This window comes from Halictus rubicundus, chromosome 5, assembly GCF_050948215.1.
Source record: "Halictus rubicundus isolate RS-2024b chromosome 5, iyHalRubi1_principal, whole genome shotgun sequence".
In the NCBI taxonomy this organism is placed as follows: Eukaryota; Metazoa; Arthropoda; class Insecta; order Hymenoptera; family Halictidae; genus Halictus; species Halictus rubicundus.
Genome location: NC_135153.1, coordinates 8,879,861 through 8,899,552, shown reverse-complemented (window position 1 = coordinate 8,899,552; position 19,692 = coordinate 8,879,861). Strand labels below are relative to the sequence as shown.

General features: G+C 42.3%; 2 protein-coding genes and 1 long non-coding RNA gene across 12 annotated transcripts; 2 read left to right on the top strand and 1 right to left on the bottom strand.

Moving 5' to 3' along the window:
• Window positions 1-929: 929 nt before the first annotated feature.
• Pqbp1 (poly-glutamine tract binding protein 1) lies at window positions 930-2,724 on the top strand. Its single transcript, XM_076788189.1, has 6 exons — window positions 930-1,323; window positions 1,471-1,580; window positions 1,655-1,830; window positions 1,904-2,084; window positions 2,157-2,320; window positions 2,402-2,724. Exons 1-6 carry the CDS (start codon window positions 1,254-1,256, stop codon window positions 2,592-2,594), a joined length of 894 nt encoding a protein of 297 aa, XP_076644304.1. The 5' UTR covers window positions 930-1,253; the 3' UTR covers window positions 2,595-2,724.
• LOC143354249 (uncharacterized) lies at window positions 2,604-3,868 on the bottom strand. Of its 2 annotated transcripts, none has more exons than XR_013082304.1 (2): window positions 3,737-3,868; window positions 2,604-2,790 (listed from the first exon to the last, which is right to left on the bottom strand). It is a non-coding gene; the product is annotated as an uncharacterized LOC143354249 (long non-coding RNA). The 2 variants fall into 2 exon arrangements; XR_013082303.1 differs by lacking the exon at window positions 3,737-3,868 and adding an exon at window positions 2,869-3,555.
• Trpm (transient receptor potential cation channel, subfamily M) lies at window positions 3,620-19,589 on the top strand. 9 transcript variants are annotated; one of them, XM_076788153.1, is made up of 23 exons: window positions 3,620-4,131; window positions 4,275-4,533; window positions 4,780-4,943; window positions 5,302-5,403; window positions 5,538-5,620; window positions 6,068-6,124; window positions 6,983-7,169; window positions 7,237-7,450; window positions 7,528-7,687; window positions 7,760-7,896; window positions 7,974-8,130; window positions 8,216-8,378; window positions 8,458-8,766; window positions 8,837-9,383; window positions 9,478-9,689; window positions 9,791-9,958; window positions 10,733-10,792; window positions 10,889-10,936; window positions 12,275-12,490; window positions 12,575-12,923; window positions 13,005-13,150; window positions 13,243-13,833; window positions 13,913-19,589. In XM_076788153.1, the coding sequence occupies exons 4-23, from the start codon at window positions 5,341-5,343 to the stop codon at window positions 15,197-15,199; spliced, it is 5,154 nt and encodes a 1,717-aa protein (XP_076644268.1). In that variant the 5' UTR covers window positions 3,620-4,131; window positions 4,275-4,533; window positions 4,780-4,943; window positions 5,302-5,340; the 3' UTR covers window positions 15,200-19,589. The 9 variants fall into 9 exon arrangements, with proteins under 9 accessions (XP_076644268.1, XP_076644270.1, XP_076644274.1 ...); XM_076788155.1 differs by lacking the exon at window positions 4,275-4,533 and having other exon boundaries at window positions 3,620-3,808; XM_076788156.1 differs by lacking the exon at window positions 3,620-4,131 and having other exon boundaries at window positions 4,433-4,533; window positions 5,339-5,403.
• The last annotated feature ends 103 nt before the right edge of the window (window positions 19,590-19,692 follow it).

The window sequence follows — 19,692 nt, the reverse complement described above, 5'->3', positions numbered from 1 at the left end:
ACACGGACGCAGGCATACGTACGCGTCGAACAGGACAAACAATCGTGGTATACTGTAATCGGTGTAATGGAACACGCACAGGAAAAAACGGTACACACATCTTTGCACCGTGTACCAACACAAATTTCATTGTGACGTCCACTAAAGTGTAATTCATACGATTGTAAACATGTAAGATCGAGAGGAACCAAAATTCTTCGCGATCGATCGTTGACGATTCGAGCATTCTTTTCCACCGAGTGTCCCATTTAATCGCCCTATACATTGTACGCTGTACAGTGTATGTAGTAAGAGCTCCTTCTTACCGGTTCTCCAAATGATCGCGATAAATGGGACACCCTGTGTACGTGTGTCTACACTGGTGAGCAAATTCATTGAAAAGAGCGCAAAATGTCGGGAGTAATTTTATTTTCAAATTTCATTTCGGATTCGAGATTCGAGAATAATACAGAAGGGGAGAGCGGTCTCGAAGGATCGGCATCTTATATGTATACGATCGTATCTGTCCTCTGTAGAAATGCCTTATTGTCACGTGCCTCGATTAACAATTAAACTGTTCACCTGCTTACCAATTACTTGTTAGTGTACGTAACGAAATATGTACGTGTAATATCGCGTTATTCTTTGTACTGCTCTTGTAAATATATTCTGAACGATTACTGTCACCGGGTGTCCTCTGTGAAACGTGAGTATTTCACCCGATTCAACTCGATCACCCCGTATATTCCTCCCTGCGTTCCCGTAGACCGTAGACCGTAGGATACATCGCTTTTCGATGTTTCGAGTATCGAGATACTTCAAATGGAATTTTTGTTTTCGAAATTCTCATTCTCTCCTTTATTTGCCCGGCTATGGCTGTCCCCTTCCACCATTTTTACGGATTCATTTTTACGAGAATGCACGCAATAATCGTTACTCTAATAGCATTGATTTATAAGTAATTGTTCGAATAATTAATTCACTCTGCTTTTCGTGCGAGGAGAAAACAAGTTGAACGGAAGCTCGGCAACAAAGTATCCGAATATTCATATTTGAAATATCGTTTCGAGTTCGATTAATGTATGGCGCCATTTTTGACAATCGCCGGAGGATTCGAGTTCAGGTGTAAACAGTGCGTTTATTCTTATTCACATTATTTTCGAATGATTTTCTCATTGTTCTTTGAAAGTGTTCGCGCGATTATGCGTAAAGAAAAGGCGGCGTGAAATATTAATTATTCCATATATTGTAAATCGATATCGATAGAGAGCAGAATGCCGCTTCCAGCTGCTTTAGCCGCACGACTCGCGAAAAGAGGTCTCATTTCTGGATCAGAGAAACACGGTATGTACAATTGGAAGCTTCGCACGGTGTATTTCGTCGAATTTATTATTCGCTATAATTTTCGTTGCTTTGCACCAATTTCAAGAGACCTTGTCTACGTTTATCTATGGTAAACATAACCTCGATCGCAGCGGTATTCCTTTTCAGAATTGTCGAAGAAAGAATCTAAAAAAAGAGTTCACGAAGAAGTAATTGCTGAAGATTACGACAGTGCAAAAGATGACATCAGTCAAATCGACATTTCTCAAAAATTCATGGCAAGCATTACCAAGTTAACCTAATAAACACAAATAATAAAGTCATAATCCTAACCTCGCAATTTTGATTCTAGGGATACAGCGGTTGCCCCAACAAGTACAACATTTATCATGACTGCACGAAAAAGTGTAAGGACTTATGGGGACTCGGGCATGTGCAACCCTCCGACAAATACTTGAAGAAACAGATGAGGCTCATACAAAAGTATCCTTTGCCGGAGACTTGGAAAGCGGTTTACGATCCTGGCTGGTTATTATCGATCAGTACACGCGTGAACCCCTTTGCTCATCTTTTTACGCTAATGTTTGCATTTCGTTAATAGCGGCCAACACTATTACTGGGATTGGTCGTCGGATTTAGTAGCTTGGTTGCCACCGGGTCATCCGAAATGTCAGATATCGCAGCCGGCTTCTCAATTGAGGGAGGAACTGCATCTTAAAGCGGCCGAACAGGACGATAATTTGTCCAGCGACGATAGCGGCAGCGATCAGGAACAAGCAGAAGTTAGTAATCCTTTTTAATAGACTATAAGACGAGTCGAACAATGTCTGTATTCGATGATAAATTGAATCCAGGTGGACGAACCGGAGACTAAGAAGGACAGGAAAATAGAAAACAGATCGAAATACAAACCAGGCGATAACAAAAGAAATCAAAGATTGGAAAGGACCGATAACAAGGACAAAAAGGACCGCACCCTGGACCCCATGGATCCAGCATCTTACAGTGATATTCCACGGTATCGAATCGAGTTGCATTTAGAAAACAGATATATATATTAGGGAAAAGGGTTCATATGGAATTTTCGATAATCTTCCAGGGGCAAGTGGTCGGACGGTCTAGCAAGACACAACGAAGCCAAAACAGGAGCCGACACGACAGCTTCGGGGCCGCTTTATCAGATGAGGCCATATCCTAGTCCAGGCGCAGTACTAAGGTCGAACAGGGCAAGCAAACCGGAATCGGAATCGTCTAACAAGTCCAAAGTATCGGGTCCCGAGAAACCAGAATAAAAGATCGAATTTTCCTCTGTATTGTACGGTTTATTGTAATAATTATACACCTTAGATTTAAAATTACCGTAAGTCGTAAACTAAGAATTTTACTTTACTCTAGTAAAACTGAATATATTCGCAGAGGCTAGATTTGTTTTTTAGTTTTCCTTTTGCATTTCTTTTCCGATTCCGCTTCGAAATCGTTAACTGGTAACTAAAGAACAAACGTAAAATTACCAGAATTAAAAAAACAAGCTTTCTCATGTTTTCAAATTTTCGCGGAATTTTGTACTTCCGGAGTCACGATGAACAAATGCGTCACTATGTATATAGAATTGTACATAGATCATACGAGTGCAGACAGGTGGTTGGTTATGTATACATCAGGCTTCGCAATTAACTGCTCGATCCGAGATATTTTCGAAAGCTACACCCCCTTGACCTGGCCGTGCTTCTTGCACCCCATGACGGTCCTAGTTCTCGAACCATCTCAGGCCCGTACCATGTGAACTGCGCCATGGCTCATTAGGGCAACTCTCGACGTCATCAGCGATAAGGTACTATTGTCAATGCGTTTCTTTTTGCGTTAGTGGTATCCCCTGTAGGCCTATTTCACTGCGTCGCATGATACTTTCGAGAAAATAAATTTGGAAAATAGTTTTATTGTCAAAATTTTGCTGACATTTATATGCTGCTCATATGTTACGGGCCTGAGGTGACTCGAGAACTTTGACCGTCATTGGGAGCGAGGCGCGCGGCCGGGTCAAGGGGGCGTAACCTTCGAAAAAGCCACGGATCGAGCAGTTAATTCTGAAGCCTGGCTATATATGCAGAAGATAAAAAATATTAAGTTTGCGAAACATATTTTTTTATTGAAACATGTAAAAATATTTTCTTGGAAATTTTTCGGACAATCTTACCCGATTGAAAGACATGTATTAGAATAATCTAAAATCTGATCGTTTAAAAATGCAAATACATGATAATACATGAAAAATACATAATAATCCGAGAAAATATTTGAAAAATATTTTAGATCTTTTCGAATAACGTTCACTGGAATCGATTTTGATGGGAATCTCGAGGTTTCTGAATCGACGATTCGGACATCGCAGTTGACACTACTGTGCCGATATATTCGAGTCAATGCCGAAGTTAACCTTGTTCTTGGCCTAGTTTGTCGGTAACGATGCAGGGGAGCAAGCTCGATATTTCCAAGGGATGATACGCGGGTAATGGAACAAATTGTCGGCGCGAGACGGTTCTGCACACATTTTTTTTTTATCCAGTTCCGATCTTATTCCGTCGAAGCTGTTCCATGTTCGTCGATCTGGTTCAGATTAAACGGCTCGACGTCCAGCTAAGAAAAAATGCGATCATCATGTGTAAATATCTCGTAATGTTAATTGCACAACGTAACCGCAGAATCTATGGATTGTAGGAGTCGTCGATTATCACGAACGGACACGAGCGTGCTTCTTTTCCGTGTGCGTGTTATTTCAAACGCAACAAATACGATCACTTAAATATCCGAAGTTCTCGCGTACTTCTCAAGGTATGTATATTTGCGCAAGTTAGCATTTCGTGTCCGTTCCAAGCGGTTTCAATATTTTAGTTCGCCTATTCGTGCATCGTTGCATATCTCGATTCGAAACGTTTAACATTTTTCATTGAACGACGAGGACATTACTTTTCCAGGTTAACTCGCGAGCACATGACAGATCATCACTTTTCCCGCCGATTTTCGAAACGTCAGGATCGCGACGTTCGTCGAAACATTGCATAAGCATAATCGTGAATATTTCGCATGTCGTATATTTGAATTTGAATATCACCGACTCTATATAGAAAAGCCTCGAGAACTTCTCAACGACAAGATAACAGTTCAGACAGCGATGCGATCGCTTGTTCCGGATGATTTATCAGACACGAATGCGAACTGATCTATCAGTTTAAGGTAGAAACGATTCGTCTCTCAAAAGTCATAGAACTCTAATAGCAGCTTAAACTAATTCGACGTGTCGTCCGATCGACGGTTGTCCTTTTTTCCTTTTTATCGCGTTTTTAATCTGTGATCGAGGATCTACAATTAATTCATAAGCAATAATTAGAGGATCGAATTATAGATTTTAATCGATTGATAGCCAACTATGTCTGGTACAAATCTGTTCTTACATTTGAGATTCTTGTTAATCTTTTTCAGATAAGTTTCACGCATTCCTACCAATACTTACATTTCATGGTAGAGTTTATCGGAAACTAATTTGGAATACTTGTTAATTATTTGATCGGGCACAAAACACATAATCAACATCATTCATGCAGTTCTATGTAGATATGATAGACAAAAGTAAAAGTTGCCGAGGGGTAAGTACAACAAGAATGTTATTTTATATAGAAATATTTAAATAGCGTGCTTGATGCCTTTTCTTACAAGTGTAGCGTGTAAAAATAAATGAAAACTATCAAAGTGTATTTCCCTTATCTGAGTCAATTATCTTATCTTTGATGCATCCAAGTTTTTATGACCTTTCTTGTGTTGAAAGATTTGTTCTGTTCAGAGCACATGTCACTCGAGGTAAATTATTTTTTACGATTAATTGCACCTTTAAAATTATAATATGTTACTATCAAACGCGCAATACAATACTATTTATTGTAGGATACTTTATTACATATTTTTTTATTGATTTCTATTTTATTTTGTTTAACGTTCTTTTTTTAGTTAGTGTATTGGTTAATGTTAAGGTGAATACATTTAGAAATGGCAATTGGAAGTATTATCTGTGGAGCCAATACTCCCAGAATGAAGAGAAAAAAGGCAAAGGTACATTGCATTTCATTTTCATCGTATCCAATGCGAAATACTACGTACAACCGTTTTTTCTATATGTCGAACTCATACATGAAAATGTAATCATATACTGTCCACATTAAGTATTTAACACCTATTCGTTACAGGCAACCGAACGTAGTTGGATAGAAGCAACCTTTCACAAAAGAGAATGCTTGAAGTTTATACCGACTGCTAAGGACGAGCACAGGTACAGTTCACATCCATTTATTTATTTGCTATCGAGACTTAAGCTCGGTCTACGGATAAAACTTCAAATCTCAGTTACAGACACTTCAAGATTCGTCTTAATTATCACGTAACGATCTTGTATTATGTTCAGCTCGAAATAACATTGTTGCATTGTTCAACATTTGTATTTGTTTATTTACTCTTCTGTTAGGTGAATAATTGACAGAAGCGTCCTTTTCTTTTTGAATGAAGAATATTTTTGCAGAGGCAATACAAGAACAGTTACAAAGTTACACGAATAATTTCATATCCCAGGTTAACGTTTCGTCGTGTTTGTTTTACGTCATTACAACGATCCTACACGCTATTACATGTTTATTTATACATTGTTTCAGGTCACCATTAACACATTTTCTTGTGTTCATTTCCTTTTCATTTACTTTTCTTTCTTTCGTTTCATTTATAGGATTTTGCAAGTACAGGGAGATAAGATTGGAGAGTATGATGTGATCACCACTTCCAGGTGAGAGTTCATTATGCGTTCTGCCGCGATTATAATTATGTTTCCTTTCTTTCCTTTTTTTCTTTTCTTTCTTTTCAACTAGATACTTCAAACTATAATAATTGATATTGCTTCTGCAAATATATCGTATGTATGGAAGAGTACGGTATGATGGCGTTTGTTTATCTATGTCCAAATAGTTAACAGATTGTTACGTACTTTACGTGCATAGTGCTCTTGGTAACAGATGTGCAAAACACGTTCCTAAATCCCATAGTTCAGAAGAATTTTCATTGTACATATCTTCAAGTGTTTCATTTACTCATTTTTCCCTTTAAAATATTCTTTATTGCTTTGTTGTACAAAACGCTTATTTTCTATTTTCACTTAGAGGTCATAGTGATCTTCCTTTCGATCGTGCGATGCAATTACGTTGACTCGTACAGACACATACAATGTATATACATATGTAAGGATAGAAGAAAACATCATGGTAGCAGCAGTATCATGCTTTACAGTATCGATTAAATTATTTGAATGAATTTAATGATACTTGTAGGTATATACTTCAAGTTTTGCCTGTATGGAAGTCAACGTTATTTTCTTCGAATGATTCCTTTGTGTAACAAGAAAGTACTAAATATTTACTGTACGGCGACAAGCCATTCTACTGTGTGAAGAAAAAGATCAGCTGCGACGAGTTGCAATTGCATGCAGAAAATATTATACTTAAATTATTAGTTCCTATATGGTTTTATGGTGTAACAAGAGTTCGGCTTTAATCCCAAAGAAACAACGTTGCATTCACTTGCGCTCAAGTATGCTTGATCTCTCGTTTACGGTAGCACCACTAACGCACGGTTAATATAATCATTCTAGGTGTTGTTGCGGCCATTCTTATACACACCACTGTGGAACCGGCGCGGATATCAAAAGCTTCACCGCCATCAACACCAAAGAGAAAGATCGGGAACAATGGTCCCCAGGGAAAAACACGCGACCGGTTCCAACCGATGCATACGGCACAATCGAGTTTCAAGGTGGGCCACATCCGACAAAAGCACAGGTAAATCAATATTCGTTACATTTTGTTCAGTGTTGTAAAACATTATTTACCGATATGTATCTCATAGTACGTTAGATTAGCCCATGATACAAGACCAGAGCCCATAGTGCAGCTACTGTGCAGGGAGTGGAATTTAGGGCTACCGAAGTTACTCATCACAGTACATGGTGGTCGTTCGAACTTTGATCTCCAACCTAGTTTGAAGAAAGTCTTACGAAAAGGCTTGCTAAAGGCTGCAAAGACAACCGGTGCATGGATATTCACCGGTGGGACTAACACAGGTTAGTTAAAAAATCGACTTGTTATTCGAATGATATGGACGGTACGCCTAATTGGAATCCCAATGAAAATTTCACAGGTGTTACGACGCAGGTGGGCGATGCGCTTCTTTTAGAAAAGTCCCAAAGGCAAGGACGAGTTGTGAGCATAGGTATAGCACCATGGGGAATTTTAGAAAAAAGCCACGAACTCGTAAGCCGTGGAGGCGAAGTCACATACGATTGTCTCCCATCTCCATGGTGAGAATAAATTTAAAGTAAATGCTGTTGTATTTTTCGTTTCATTGCATCGGCTACAATGGATTCTTTTAGGTCGAAACTTGCGGTTTTAAACAATCGACACGCGTACTTTTTATTGGTGGACAACGGTACTAGTGGTCGATATGGTGCGGAAATCGTGTTACGCAGGAAATTGGAGAAGTATATTTCGAATTTGAAGCTGCAGCCATGTGAGTGTTGGCATTCGATTTCCGTCGATTAGCATACGTTCGAAGAAACGGTTCGAGAAACGTCTGTTTTGTCGCAGATACGCACAGCAGTATCCCTGTCGTGGCGTTGGTCATCGAAGGCGGAACAAACACGATACGCTCGGTTTTAGAGTATGTCACGGACGATCCTCCGGTTCCCGTAGTAGTTTGCGACGGCTCGGGTCGTGCGGCTGACCTTATCGCGTTTATGCACAAGTAATATTTAGTTTACTTATTATTAGTCGTGTAGATTCCGTGTAGAAACCGCGGAGCTCTATGTAATGAAAAATAAAACACACAGGTACGCCTCCGAGGGAGACGCGGAAGGCGGAGAAAGCGAGGGGTTACTAGAGAGTATGAGGAAACAAGTTTTGGGTACGATCGAGCGCACGTTTAAAGTCTCCTTGGATCAGGCAACTCAACTGTATTCCGAGCTTCTGCAGTGCACTCGTAAGAAACACTTGGTAAGCCTGTACACGATCGCTCGATACGATAATCGGTGTGTGATTTTCACTGTGATTCGATACACTGATCTATCCGCAGATAACAGTATTCAGGATAACGCAGGATCGACCTCAGGAGCTCGACCAAACGATTTTAACAGCCTTGTTCAAGTCGAAACAGTTGTCTCCAGCGGAACAACTGTCTTTATCGTTGATATGGAATAGGGTAGACATAGCGCGCAGCGAAATATTCATTTACGGGCAGAAATGGCCGCCGGGTGCGTTGGAACAAGCGATGATGCAAGCTTTGCAGCACGACCGAATCGATTTCGTGAAACTTCTTCTGGAGAACGGCGTCTCTATGCGGAAATTTTTGTCGATACCTCGTCTCGAAGAACTGTACAATACTGTAAGCTTGAAGACTTTTGATATTTTGTTGGCGGAACAATTTTAGTTATCAGGACAATTGTCTCGTTTAGAAAGAAGGTCCCACGAACACTCTGGGCTATATACTCCGCGACGTGAGACCGAATATTCCTCGCGGTTACATGTACACTCTCCACGACATCGGCCTGGTGATCAACAAATTGATGGGCGGGGCGTACCGTTCCCAGTACACCCGCAGACGATTCCGGATGATCTACACCAGAGTGATGAAGAGATCGGGAGCTCATCAGCAGCACATGCACCGGAACAGTTGCGCCTGGGGCGCCGCTACTCGTTACTATTCGGGTTCGAGCAACAAGCAGGAGACCTCGACGATAAGTCTGCTGGCAGAGACTTTACCGGCGAATCCGGATACTCCACTTTTCGATTTCCCTTTCAACGAGTTGCTGATTTGGGCGGTCCTGACGAAACGCCAGCAAACGGCGTTGCTGATGTGGCAACACGGAGAAGAGGCATTGGCAAAAGCGCTCGTAGCCCTGAAACTATACAAAGCGATGGCGCACGAAGCTGCCGAGGACGATCTCGAGACAGAGGTTTACGACGAGTTGCGGAGCTGCGGAAAGGAATTTGAAAATATCGGTAAGGGATACGTGCCTGGGACGATCGAGGTATCAATCATTATTTTATAGGATAAATATCAACCACGTATGAAGCATAAGTTTCTAATTCACAGCTTTGGAATTGCTGGACTATTGTTACCGTCAAGACGATGACCAAACGCAACAGTTGTTGACTTCCGAGTTGCAAAACTGGTCCGGTCAGACTTGTCTCTCCCTTGCAGTTACGGCGAATCATCGACCGCTCTTGGCGCATCCGTGTAGTCAAATAATTTTGGCTGATCTGTGGATGGGCGGTCTTCGAACAAGGAAAAATACAAATTTGAAGGTATACGATACGTATCGTGTGTACACGAGCACATGGGACTGGGTATGGTGTGGTGTTCGACTATTTGATTTTTGAGACTGATCGGTTTAATTGCAATCCAGGTTGTTCTGGGTCTCGTGTGTCCCTTGTATATTACTCGGCTGGAATTTAAAAGTCGCGAGGAACTGCAACTGATGCCACAGACTCAAGAGGAACATCTGATTGCTCTCGAGGATGAGAAAGAAGACAGTGACTCCGAGCACGGTGTGCCAACTGGTCCAGACGTCGAGGTAGCAATTCCCAACCGATCCTAATTAACAGATCTTTAACGATTCTAGAAATGAAAAACTTTTGAAAGAAAAGACTGTTCAGAGTTCTTGATTCACAAACAAATTGTTATAACACTGCTTAGAATACTACAGTAATTAATATTAATTAATACAACCTGCCATTGCTTCTACGATAATTCATTGCTCATTTCACGCTGCCGTTATTAATTTATTTTGGAGGCATACCGACAACCATTGCTTTAATTTTTCTTTTTAGTAATAGCTTCTAAAGTTACAAGGCAAAATGGAAAGTACTTGTACTACCTTTAACCGTTGATAGAAGTTGATTAGGATAGAACATTTAATTTGCCAGAAAAGAGTACAACATATGGTTGCTGGTTTTGAACTGTGTAGTGTGATGATGACTTACTTACACGAAAACGTATACGCATGTAGGTTCTATCAGTGATACGTATCGGGAGTTTCAAATATCGGTCGGTCAGTCAGTCATTTAGTGTTGTTAATTCGATTGTTTGTAATTTTTGTTCCGTGTATGTGCGTAAAAGACATCGCAGTTGTATTCCAACCAGTATAGTTTTTGTATCGTTTGTTATTCGAATGCGTATATTATATTCCGATGGTTTGTTTGTTCAAGAAGGATGTTACACATGCTTATTGGTCGGTCAGCGTTCAATGGTATAACATAACGTATCGAGTATCGATCAATGTTAGAAGTATTGATATGTGTTTTGTGATTCATAGACTATGTGGGTATGCGTATGAATTGTTTTTTAGAAACGTCAGCGCAGGAGCCTGAGCGTACGCAACAAATCCAGCAGCCAACACGGCGCTAAGGTATAATCTATAATGGCCTGAAACACAATGACTCTCTATGACCAATAAGTTCACACTTTCCGGTGCACTTTTCAACTATCTCTCTTTTGTTATTAGTTATCGACAAGGAAAACTTCTGTTTATTCAGTATCGGAATCTGTACCGGTGAGGATGATACCTAATGTTATTATCGTAAACGCATATCGTGCTGTATATATTATAAATAACTTGAAAACGCTGCGTGTCGACAAGTTACCGTTATTGTACGCTGCGTATTATATTAATGTTATATTAATATTATATGTCGAACATCGGTATTATTCCATCAAGTTAACGTTTACTACATACGATCCGATTAACATTCAAATTCACAGCACTCTTCCTCGTTATCCACTTTGGTCAAGTCAACCATACAATGTACCCCGGGGATCAATTATTATACATACACATACATACATATATACATACTAATTGCTTGTACCATGTAACATTACCTCTTATTCGCATATTCTTGTGTATGGAGCCACGACTTGCTGACGTTTTCCACCGCGATTCAAGTACAATTGCTTTCGAATGGAAAACATAGGGGAAATTCAGTCTGTTCTTTGCAACCTATCGTCGTCTTCCTCACTCACTAGAACGCACTGATCATGTATTATACGTCTATTCTGTGCAGCCATGATTCTCAACACGAATTGCACCTTCATCGCTTTCTATTTTGATTGTCACCTACTCCTTAGACTTGTTTAGCGGTTTTGTCGTGATTCAGTTATCAGTTGATAGTAGATATCGGAATTGCTACATTTTTCGTTGGTAATCTATACATATACACGAGGTGTTATCAAAAAGAATTTCAAGTATCTTTTCGACAGATTTTTGCAGTATTGGTATTAACAGTATTAAATTTCAGGTCCATTGAGAAATCGCAGAAACAACAGTCTTGGCAGGCTGCTGTACATATGTGTATGCACATGCATATAGATACATAGCTTGGGGCACAGAGAAGTGATCATTTGGATGAAGAGAGTCCGTTTTTTCTTTTTGATAGCACCTCGTACATTTGTGACCCGTTCAGAATTACATCCTCTCTCGACAATAGCTTTTCACTCGCGTAACTCTAATATGGACAGTAAAGCATACAGCTTTCTAGCGTAGACATTACATTTACATTGCAAACATAAGTCGCGTACCCAGGTTCTCTGTTCCTACCTTTGTCCACAGTACTCCGAGACGTTCTAGCCTAATGTTTGTTTCACCTCTTTATTTGCTTCTTGCCTACTATGTATTACTATGACTACTACCATACTGTCTCTTTTGGTCGGTCTCCTTTTGTTGGCGAAGTCCTCGATGTAATTGGTTTCCGAGAATGGCCAAAAATTAGTCAAGATAATTATTAATACCTCTTCGATACTTGTAAATCTTCCGTTATCTATGTTCGAATATCTCGTACGACTAGCACAAGACTCGCCTGCGTACCATTAAAGATGATCTTTCTTCGTTTAGGCATTGATCAGCAACGAGCACACCACGACGGTGGTGAAGGAAACGATCGTCCAAGAAAATGGGAAAGTGCTGACCGACAACGACGACGTGATGATTCATCGTGCTTATGGCATTCATTCCGATTATTATGACATCAAGAACAGCAGGCCGTTGCGACTAAGGAAGAAGCTGTACGAATTTTATACTGCCCCCATAACGAAATTTTGGGCAAATGCTGTAAGCACCGTTGGTTCCATTTTTCTAACGATGAAATTCGGACGAACGTTGTCGACTACCGAACGTGTATTCTCTTTGCCACAGATAGCGTATGTTATATTTCTGGTGCTTTTCTCCTACTCGATCCTCATACACATGGAGAACCAGCCGTCGTTGGCAGAGATTTATGCGATCGCCTACATTTGTACACTGGGTTGCGAGAAGGTACGCGAGATCGCAACGTCGGAACCAGCTACGCTCTCGCATAAATTCAGCGTGTGGGCGTGGAACATGTGGAACCCTTGCGACGCAGCTGCCATCATATTCTTTCAGATTGGCCTGGCTTTGCGCTTGAGGCATTCCACCCTCGACGTCGGCCGTGTCATCTACTGCGTTGACTGTATTTATTGGTACTTGCGAATACTGAACATCCTCGGCGTGAACAAGTATTTCGGTAGGTTGTGCCTCCTTAAAGATCAAATACTGCATCATACGCATACATATTTTTATTGTTTCCTTTCGCCCTTTCGCGCAGGTCCTCTGGTCACCATGATGGGGAAGATGGTGAAAAACATGATATACTTTGTGGTGCTATTGTTGGTCGTGTTGATGAGTTTCGGAGTAACGCGGCAGGCCATTTTGAACCCCAATGCCGAGCCAAAGTTAAAGATCATTCGAGACGTGCGTACTTTCTATGTACAATTCGTTTTCCTGTGAAAATATCCGAATAGAAACTTGATTGTTCGCTAACGATCGCACTTCTTATCGCGCAGATATTCATGGAGCCATACTTTATGTTGTACGGGGAGGTGTACGCGGACAACATCGATCCAGACTGCGGAGACGAGCCGGGAATGATACCGTGTCTTCCAGGCCGGTGGATCACGCCTGCTGTAATGTCAATTTATTTGTTAATCGCGAACATATTGATGATAAACCTACTGATCGCGGTCTTTAATAATATTTTCAATGAGGTAAACGCGGTGGCGCACCAAGTATGGATGTTCCAACGTTTTACTGTTGTCATGGAGTACGAACAGAAACCAGTTTTACCTCCTCCGCTCATTGTAGTTTCTCACATATATCTGCTGGTGAAATATTTGCTGCGATATGTGACACAAGGGAAAGCGAGTACGGGTGAAACGTACGACAACGGGCTTAAGTTGTTCCTAGAAGCCGACGACATGCAGCGCCTCTACGATTTCGAAGAGGACTGCGTCGAGGGATACTTTCGCGAGCAAGAGCTCAAGTTACAAATGTCGACGGAGGAACGGGTCAAGATAACCACCGAGAGGGTGGAGAACATGCATCAGAAGATAGAGGACATCGATAAGAAAGAGCACACGCAGAACGCGTCGCTTCAGGTAACGAGTTCAAATTTTCAACTGTTCAAACTTTCAAGCTATCTAAATCGCTCGTTTTTCTCTTTATTCGACCGCGCAGACTGTAGAATTCCGTATCCGTAAGCTGGAGGAGCTGAACGAGCAGACTCTGGCGCATCTCGGAGTGATCCATCGGTTCATGGCAACGCACATGCCCAACATCGAAACGATATCCAGCTTCGACTCGGAAGGTCGTCAGCGTAGAGTGTCGGAGCGATCGGAGGTGCTCTCGGAGACTGATTCCCACACGCAGCTGCCCACTATAGCCGCGAAACGCAAGAGGCTGGTTCGATCGCTGACCGACGGGACTTTTCTCAGCGTCGGTCAGCCGATCGACGACGAGCTGCTCAAGCACTCGGAGATGGCCGTGTCCCGCGAGAATCTCAGTAGAAACGATTCCTCCGTGAGCGGGGACGGCAACACGGCTCAGGACGACTTCAAGACCACCACCAGCATAGAGACCGAAGTTAGCAAAGGGGACAGCGGAGGGGACGGTTTGAAGAAAGAGTCGCAATCCGACAGCAGAGAGGCTAGCGGGGAGCAGAGCAGAGAGATAAGCAGCAGAGAGCCTAGCTCGGATCCCAGCAGGCAAACAAGCAGGGAACTCAGCAGAGAGACGAGCAAGGACGCGACCAGCAAGGAGCCGAGCAGAGAAGCGAGCAGCGAAGCTCCGGCTTCGGAACCGGTTAGGCAGGACTCGATCGAACGTCCTACTAGGCAGAACAGTAGGACACGCTCGGAATCAGACGACGTGATGATCCTTCCTTCCGGTGTCGCCAGAGGCGTCACTTGGGCGGAACCGCGGGTCGCGATGATCCCGTCGGTGTCCTCGTCCGGCAGCACCCAGAGATCCATTCTGTTGGCCATGCGGGCAGAGTATACCAGCATTACGGACGAATTGGAGAGCTACTGTGGCCTACTCAGTCCACCCAGAACACCTCCTATCTCTCCGCCGCCCTCCAGAATCAGGCATCACTCCGAAATGTCGAACACTGAGATGGCCTGGCAGATCGAGAACGAGCATCTGCGCGACGCCGAGGAGTGCGACTACCAGCAAATGGAGGATCTGATACAGAGGAGGTATATCGGCGACGACGACGAGACCTTTCACACCTCCGACGAGGCGAGCGGCGGCCCACCGTTCTTCGTGTCGAACGAGCACAGGCACCAGCTACGCAGGGCGTCCGCCATCGACGAAGAGTCGCGAAGACCACCGCCTACCATCAGCGTCACCAGGGAGATCGAGCAAACGCTTTCTCGACCTCCGATTCGCGAATCCGAGAACACCGACCCCAACGACAAGAATCTGAGTACCGTACCTGCTCCGGCTTCGGAAACCATGTGCTAAATCATCGACTGCTAGCAAAACAGAATCGCGAATCGAGTCGCAGCATTTTTCTTTGGTAACGTCCCCAATGTGGTCATGACTAATTGCATCGCGAGCTACGAGACAGCGAGAATACAAAGATAGAAACGCGACGCTACGGAGGAAATATTGTCGTTGGTACATTGGTGGGGATAGGAAAGGCGTAGGCGCCACGACGCACGGTAATTCGTCGAGCTAACGAGAACCGAAACGCGCCAAATAGTCAAACAGAAACACTCTACGAGGGCACGATGGTATCGATATTTTTAACACTAGATTGCCGGTGCGACAATCAATTTGACTAATTTACGATTTTATTGCTATATATATAGAAAAACTTAATTAATTTCCTTTTAAACATATGTTGGTTTTTAATAGGATTATGAAGGTAGGTATCTGACCACCCTCATTATCATACAATACCACCAATCTGTCAGAGGGAATCACTAACTGACCAGATATCTTCTTTTTCATCCGGCAATCTAGTGTTAATGATTTATTGTCGTCTCGCGCACAGTGAGACACGTTCTGTTTTTCTGTTTTTATATTTGATCTCGTTGTAAGCTGAGGTTCGAACGAGAAAACAATGTTGTATACGAATCGAGTTACGCGTTTTTACGCAGTAAACTCGACGCGAATAATTCGCGTTCCTCGTCGTTCTCAACAAACTCTAGCTTAAATTGTTCTTTTTCCATTTTAATAGATATATGTATTCATATATATTTTTCTTCGTTCCAACACGAATAGCCTGATTCCATTTGCTTCGAATATACTTAAGAAATTGTATATACGTGTATGCATATATTATACATATGTATATACAAACGGGAAAAATTATTATACTTGACGACACGTTACAATTAATTCGGGTATTCAGATGTTGTATATTACAATGAGTTTTCGCCATTTGAATACTTGCTACATTCGCGTGTACAGAACGATTCGATGTTTTTATCAATTTTACAGAACGACTTGTACAAAGTATTTTCAATTTTGACATTTTGCATTTTCACGCACGTCGTATACAATTTTATCGATTATTTATTAACGCGCGATATACTAATCTTTACTTCGATGCGATACACTTTCGAATACTCGAAGAAATTGGACTAACGCTAACACCGTACTCTGTGTATGCTATCGTTAACTCTAGTTCGAAATTGTTAGCCGTTCAAAAGTTTCGGGTAGAACGTTTCTATGTAACCTTGTTACGTGTACGACACCCTTGCGTTTCCACGCGCACACGCGCAGCTACGATCTTTGTGTATGTATTATACATAATTTCATGGCGATTAAGGGTCAAATTGTACTAGGCAGGTCAGACGCCGAGGGTCAAATTCTGTCGACAGAATTTGTTTACCCTGTTTCTGTATCTAGCGTTTATAGACCCTCGGCGTCTGACCTGCCTAGTATAATCTGACGCTAGACGGTCGACGCGTGTCCGACGCGTACGAGTAGATGATTTTTCGCTCGTTTCGGCACGTAATCGGTTCCGAATTCGATTTTCAAACGTATTGTATTCCGTTGCGGAAGTGTCGGCGATCGTTGGTAGAAAGTGTGCTTGCGCCTATTCGCAAAGTATCTTCGTAATCTTCGGACTGAAACGAAAACGGAACTCGCGTTATCCCCGTTACGACTTCTGTAAATCGTAGTACATAATCGCGCGGCTCTACCGAACGGAGTCGATTCGAAATTATCCACGAACGCTTTTTACCGGCGATCAATTGTGTTAGCTCACGTGTTTCGTTCGGGCGAACTTGAACTTCGCTCTGGAACAGTACTCGAGTTCCTTCCATTTTCTAGATCGTGTACTTTACAATTTTGTATGAGCCTGCGATTCGTTTGACGAGGCGATAACAAGCAGAAAACCGTACTGGCTTCAGGTACAATTTCGTTCTAGCGAATATGCGTAGAAAAATCACTCGAGAGAAACAGAAAAAACAATCCTCTCGATCCTGCGAGTCTCAATGTACATAGTTTCGCGATGATCGTTCGTTGAAGACACGTGCGAATGGCGTTCGCGTTGACCGGACGATTCGAATCAAACAGCAAAACAGAGAGGAAATGAGAGTGCTGCACCAGGACCTGCATCATTAGCAGCGGATTCCAAATAATGCCAGAGTGGATGCTACTTCTATGTTAAAAGAGGCTCTTCTATGTAGGCTCTGATCCAGCCTAAAAGATAATGCAGGTTCTGGTCCAGGCTAAAAAGTTGTTGCAGGTTCTGTTCCTGGCTAAAAAGTTGATGCAGGTTCTGTTCCAGGCTAAAAAAGATGATGCAGGAAAAGTGGGGACACTAAAACCCCGAGCGTGAGCACTCTCATTTCCTCTCTGAGTAAAATACGCTGATCGTTTTATCGACTCGCTTCCATCGAAATGTGAAAACCGTCCTCCGTTCCATTGGTTGGACTCGTTAGCACCAGAGGATACATATTCGCCGAAATATTCTATTATACATAGTACCTAACACGGTAGGGCGTACCACGTGGAATATTCATTTTGTATATATACAATACGCTACAATACAGACCTGTTTGTCGCGCGAGGACTAATTGTATTATCAGCAGGTTCGAACGCTCGACGTTGATTCGATAAAATTAAGTCGAATACAGCCCGTACGTATTTCCTGTTCGACTCGAAATTACGGCGAACGAAACGGGACGGGACGAAACAGCATAAGTATAATAAGTTGTTTTGAATTCTAATATTGATTTGGTGTCGCGCCGCGGTCTCGAGTCGAGCGAGATGCACGGAACGAAAACGAACGATTCGCACGCGTCTATCGTGTCACTACTGCCGAACGTTTTTACGAATCTTTTGACACGCAGAGTGTAAACGAACGTATTTCTCCTGAGATTCTGCGTCGAAGCTTCCTCGCAGCGTGACGTGCGAGAGAAACTTGGACCCTGAATTTTCGAAGCGGCGGCAAACACTTTCTTTTACACCCTGCCTATTTAGGGCCTTATCACGCACTAACTATTGCGTCGAACACGGAATTTTACGGACCATACAAAAGCGAACCATATCACGCGGATACGTTCCCAGCGAAACGACGCCAAATCCGTGTTGTAGTATCTACGATGCAAAAGATAGACAAACAAATAAGATAAACCGGACCGCGGATCTTACATATGTATGTATGTCACTCGCAGAACCCTCGACCCATCGGAAACAAAGGATCTCGTGAAATCTAGCGAGTTCTGTAAATTAAAAACTGTATTTCTATAAACATCCGCGGTCTAATAACAACAAGTTATCGTTATTATTCGTTCAACGTAGACTGCAGATTTTATGCATTTATGATGACAAAATAGTGCGTAAGTGAAACACCAGACAGTAGAAAGATAAATGGGGGTTTTAAAGTATCGGTGCATTATCATCGAGTTATTCAAATTATTAGAGAAAGAAAGAAATGTTTGTTCGGTTCCGGTATCTTGCGTAGACGATACCGAAAATATTTTGCATAAAGATCCACAGTCTAGTTCAACGTTAGGGATGCGAGCAGTGATGAGATATAGGCCAAGTTTTTTCGCGCATACGCGCCCAAAACAGTAACGTATCTATATAGAATAATCTCTTTCGAGACGAGACGAGCGTCCTACGAGTTTTTGATAAGTTATTGTTAATATTTTATTGTACAATGGCAGCTAATATTGGAGAAGGAGCTACAAAGAGGCGTAGAGTTTGCTCTTTTCAAAATCAAATCATAACAATGTTTAAAAATTTTTCAGGATGATCAAGGTACCCCATTTTATCAAGAATTTTACTTTACTGAGGCTAAAATTACAATATCTCATCGCTGGATGCGAGCCACTGTGCCGTTGGTCGAGAAGCTTTGCCGGAAGACTAATCGAAAAGAAAGATCGATCCCTAGCGCGTGAACGAATAATTGAAATGAAGAAACGGATGCCTAATAATGTATAAAAATGTGTGTATAGATAGCTTAAACCATAAGGAGAAAACGTAGCCGAAGTATTTCAGACTGTTCGAAGAAGAAGAGAAAGGCGATGCGGCCTGGTCGCACGCATCCGAAATTTTGAATGTCATGAATATGGCTGCGCGAACGATCTCGCCTTTGCGTTGTTGGCCGATCGGCTTGCGCGTTTTGCGCTAAAGACCGTTCGAGTACCGTCCGCAATGCAAAACACTTTGAGACGGGATTCGTTGTCGAAGAGTGTTACTCGAGATCGAGAGTTAAACGTTCGTATTAGGAAAGTAAGACGCGTCCGTGAGCGATTGTAGAATCACCTGAATTTGGAACAACGAATCAAAATGATATTTACCGAGATCTTTGGGTAGCATCGAAGAAAACGAGCAACGGTCACGATCGACAAAGTTGACCGTTCCTCGAGACTCGCGATACCGTTTCCGTACTTCGTTCGATCATTTTCTCCGCCCGTTGGCCAGCTGTTAGATCAGATTCCTAGTTAATCTGTAAGTTGATCGTCGTTAGACAACACCTTGCCGAAATCGAT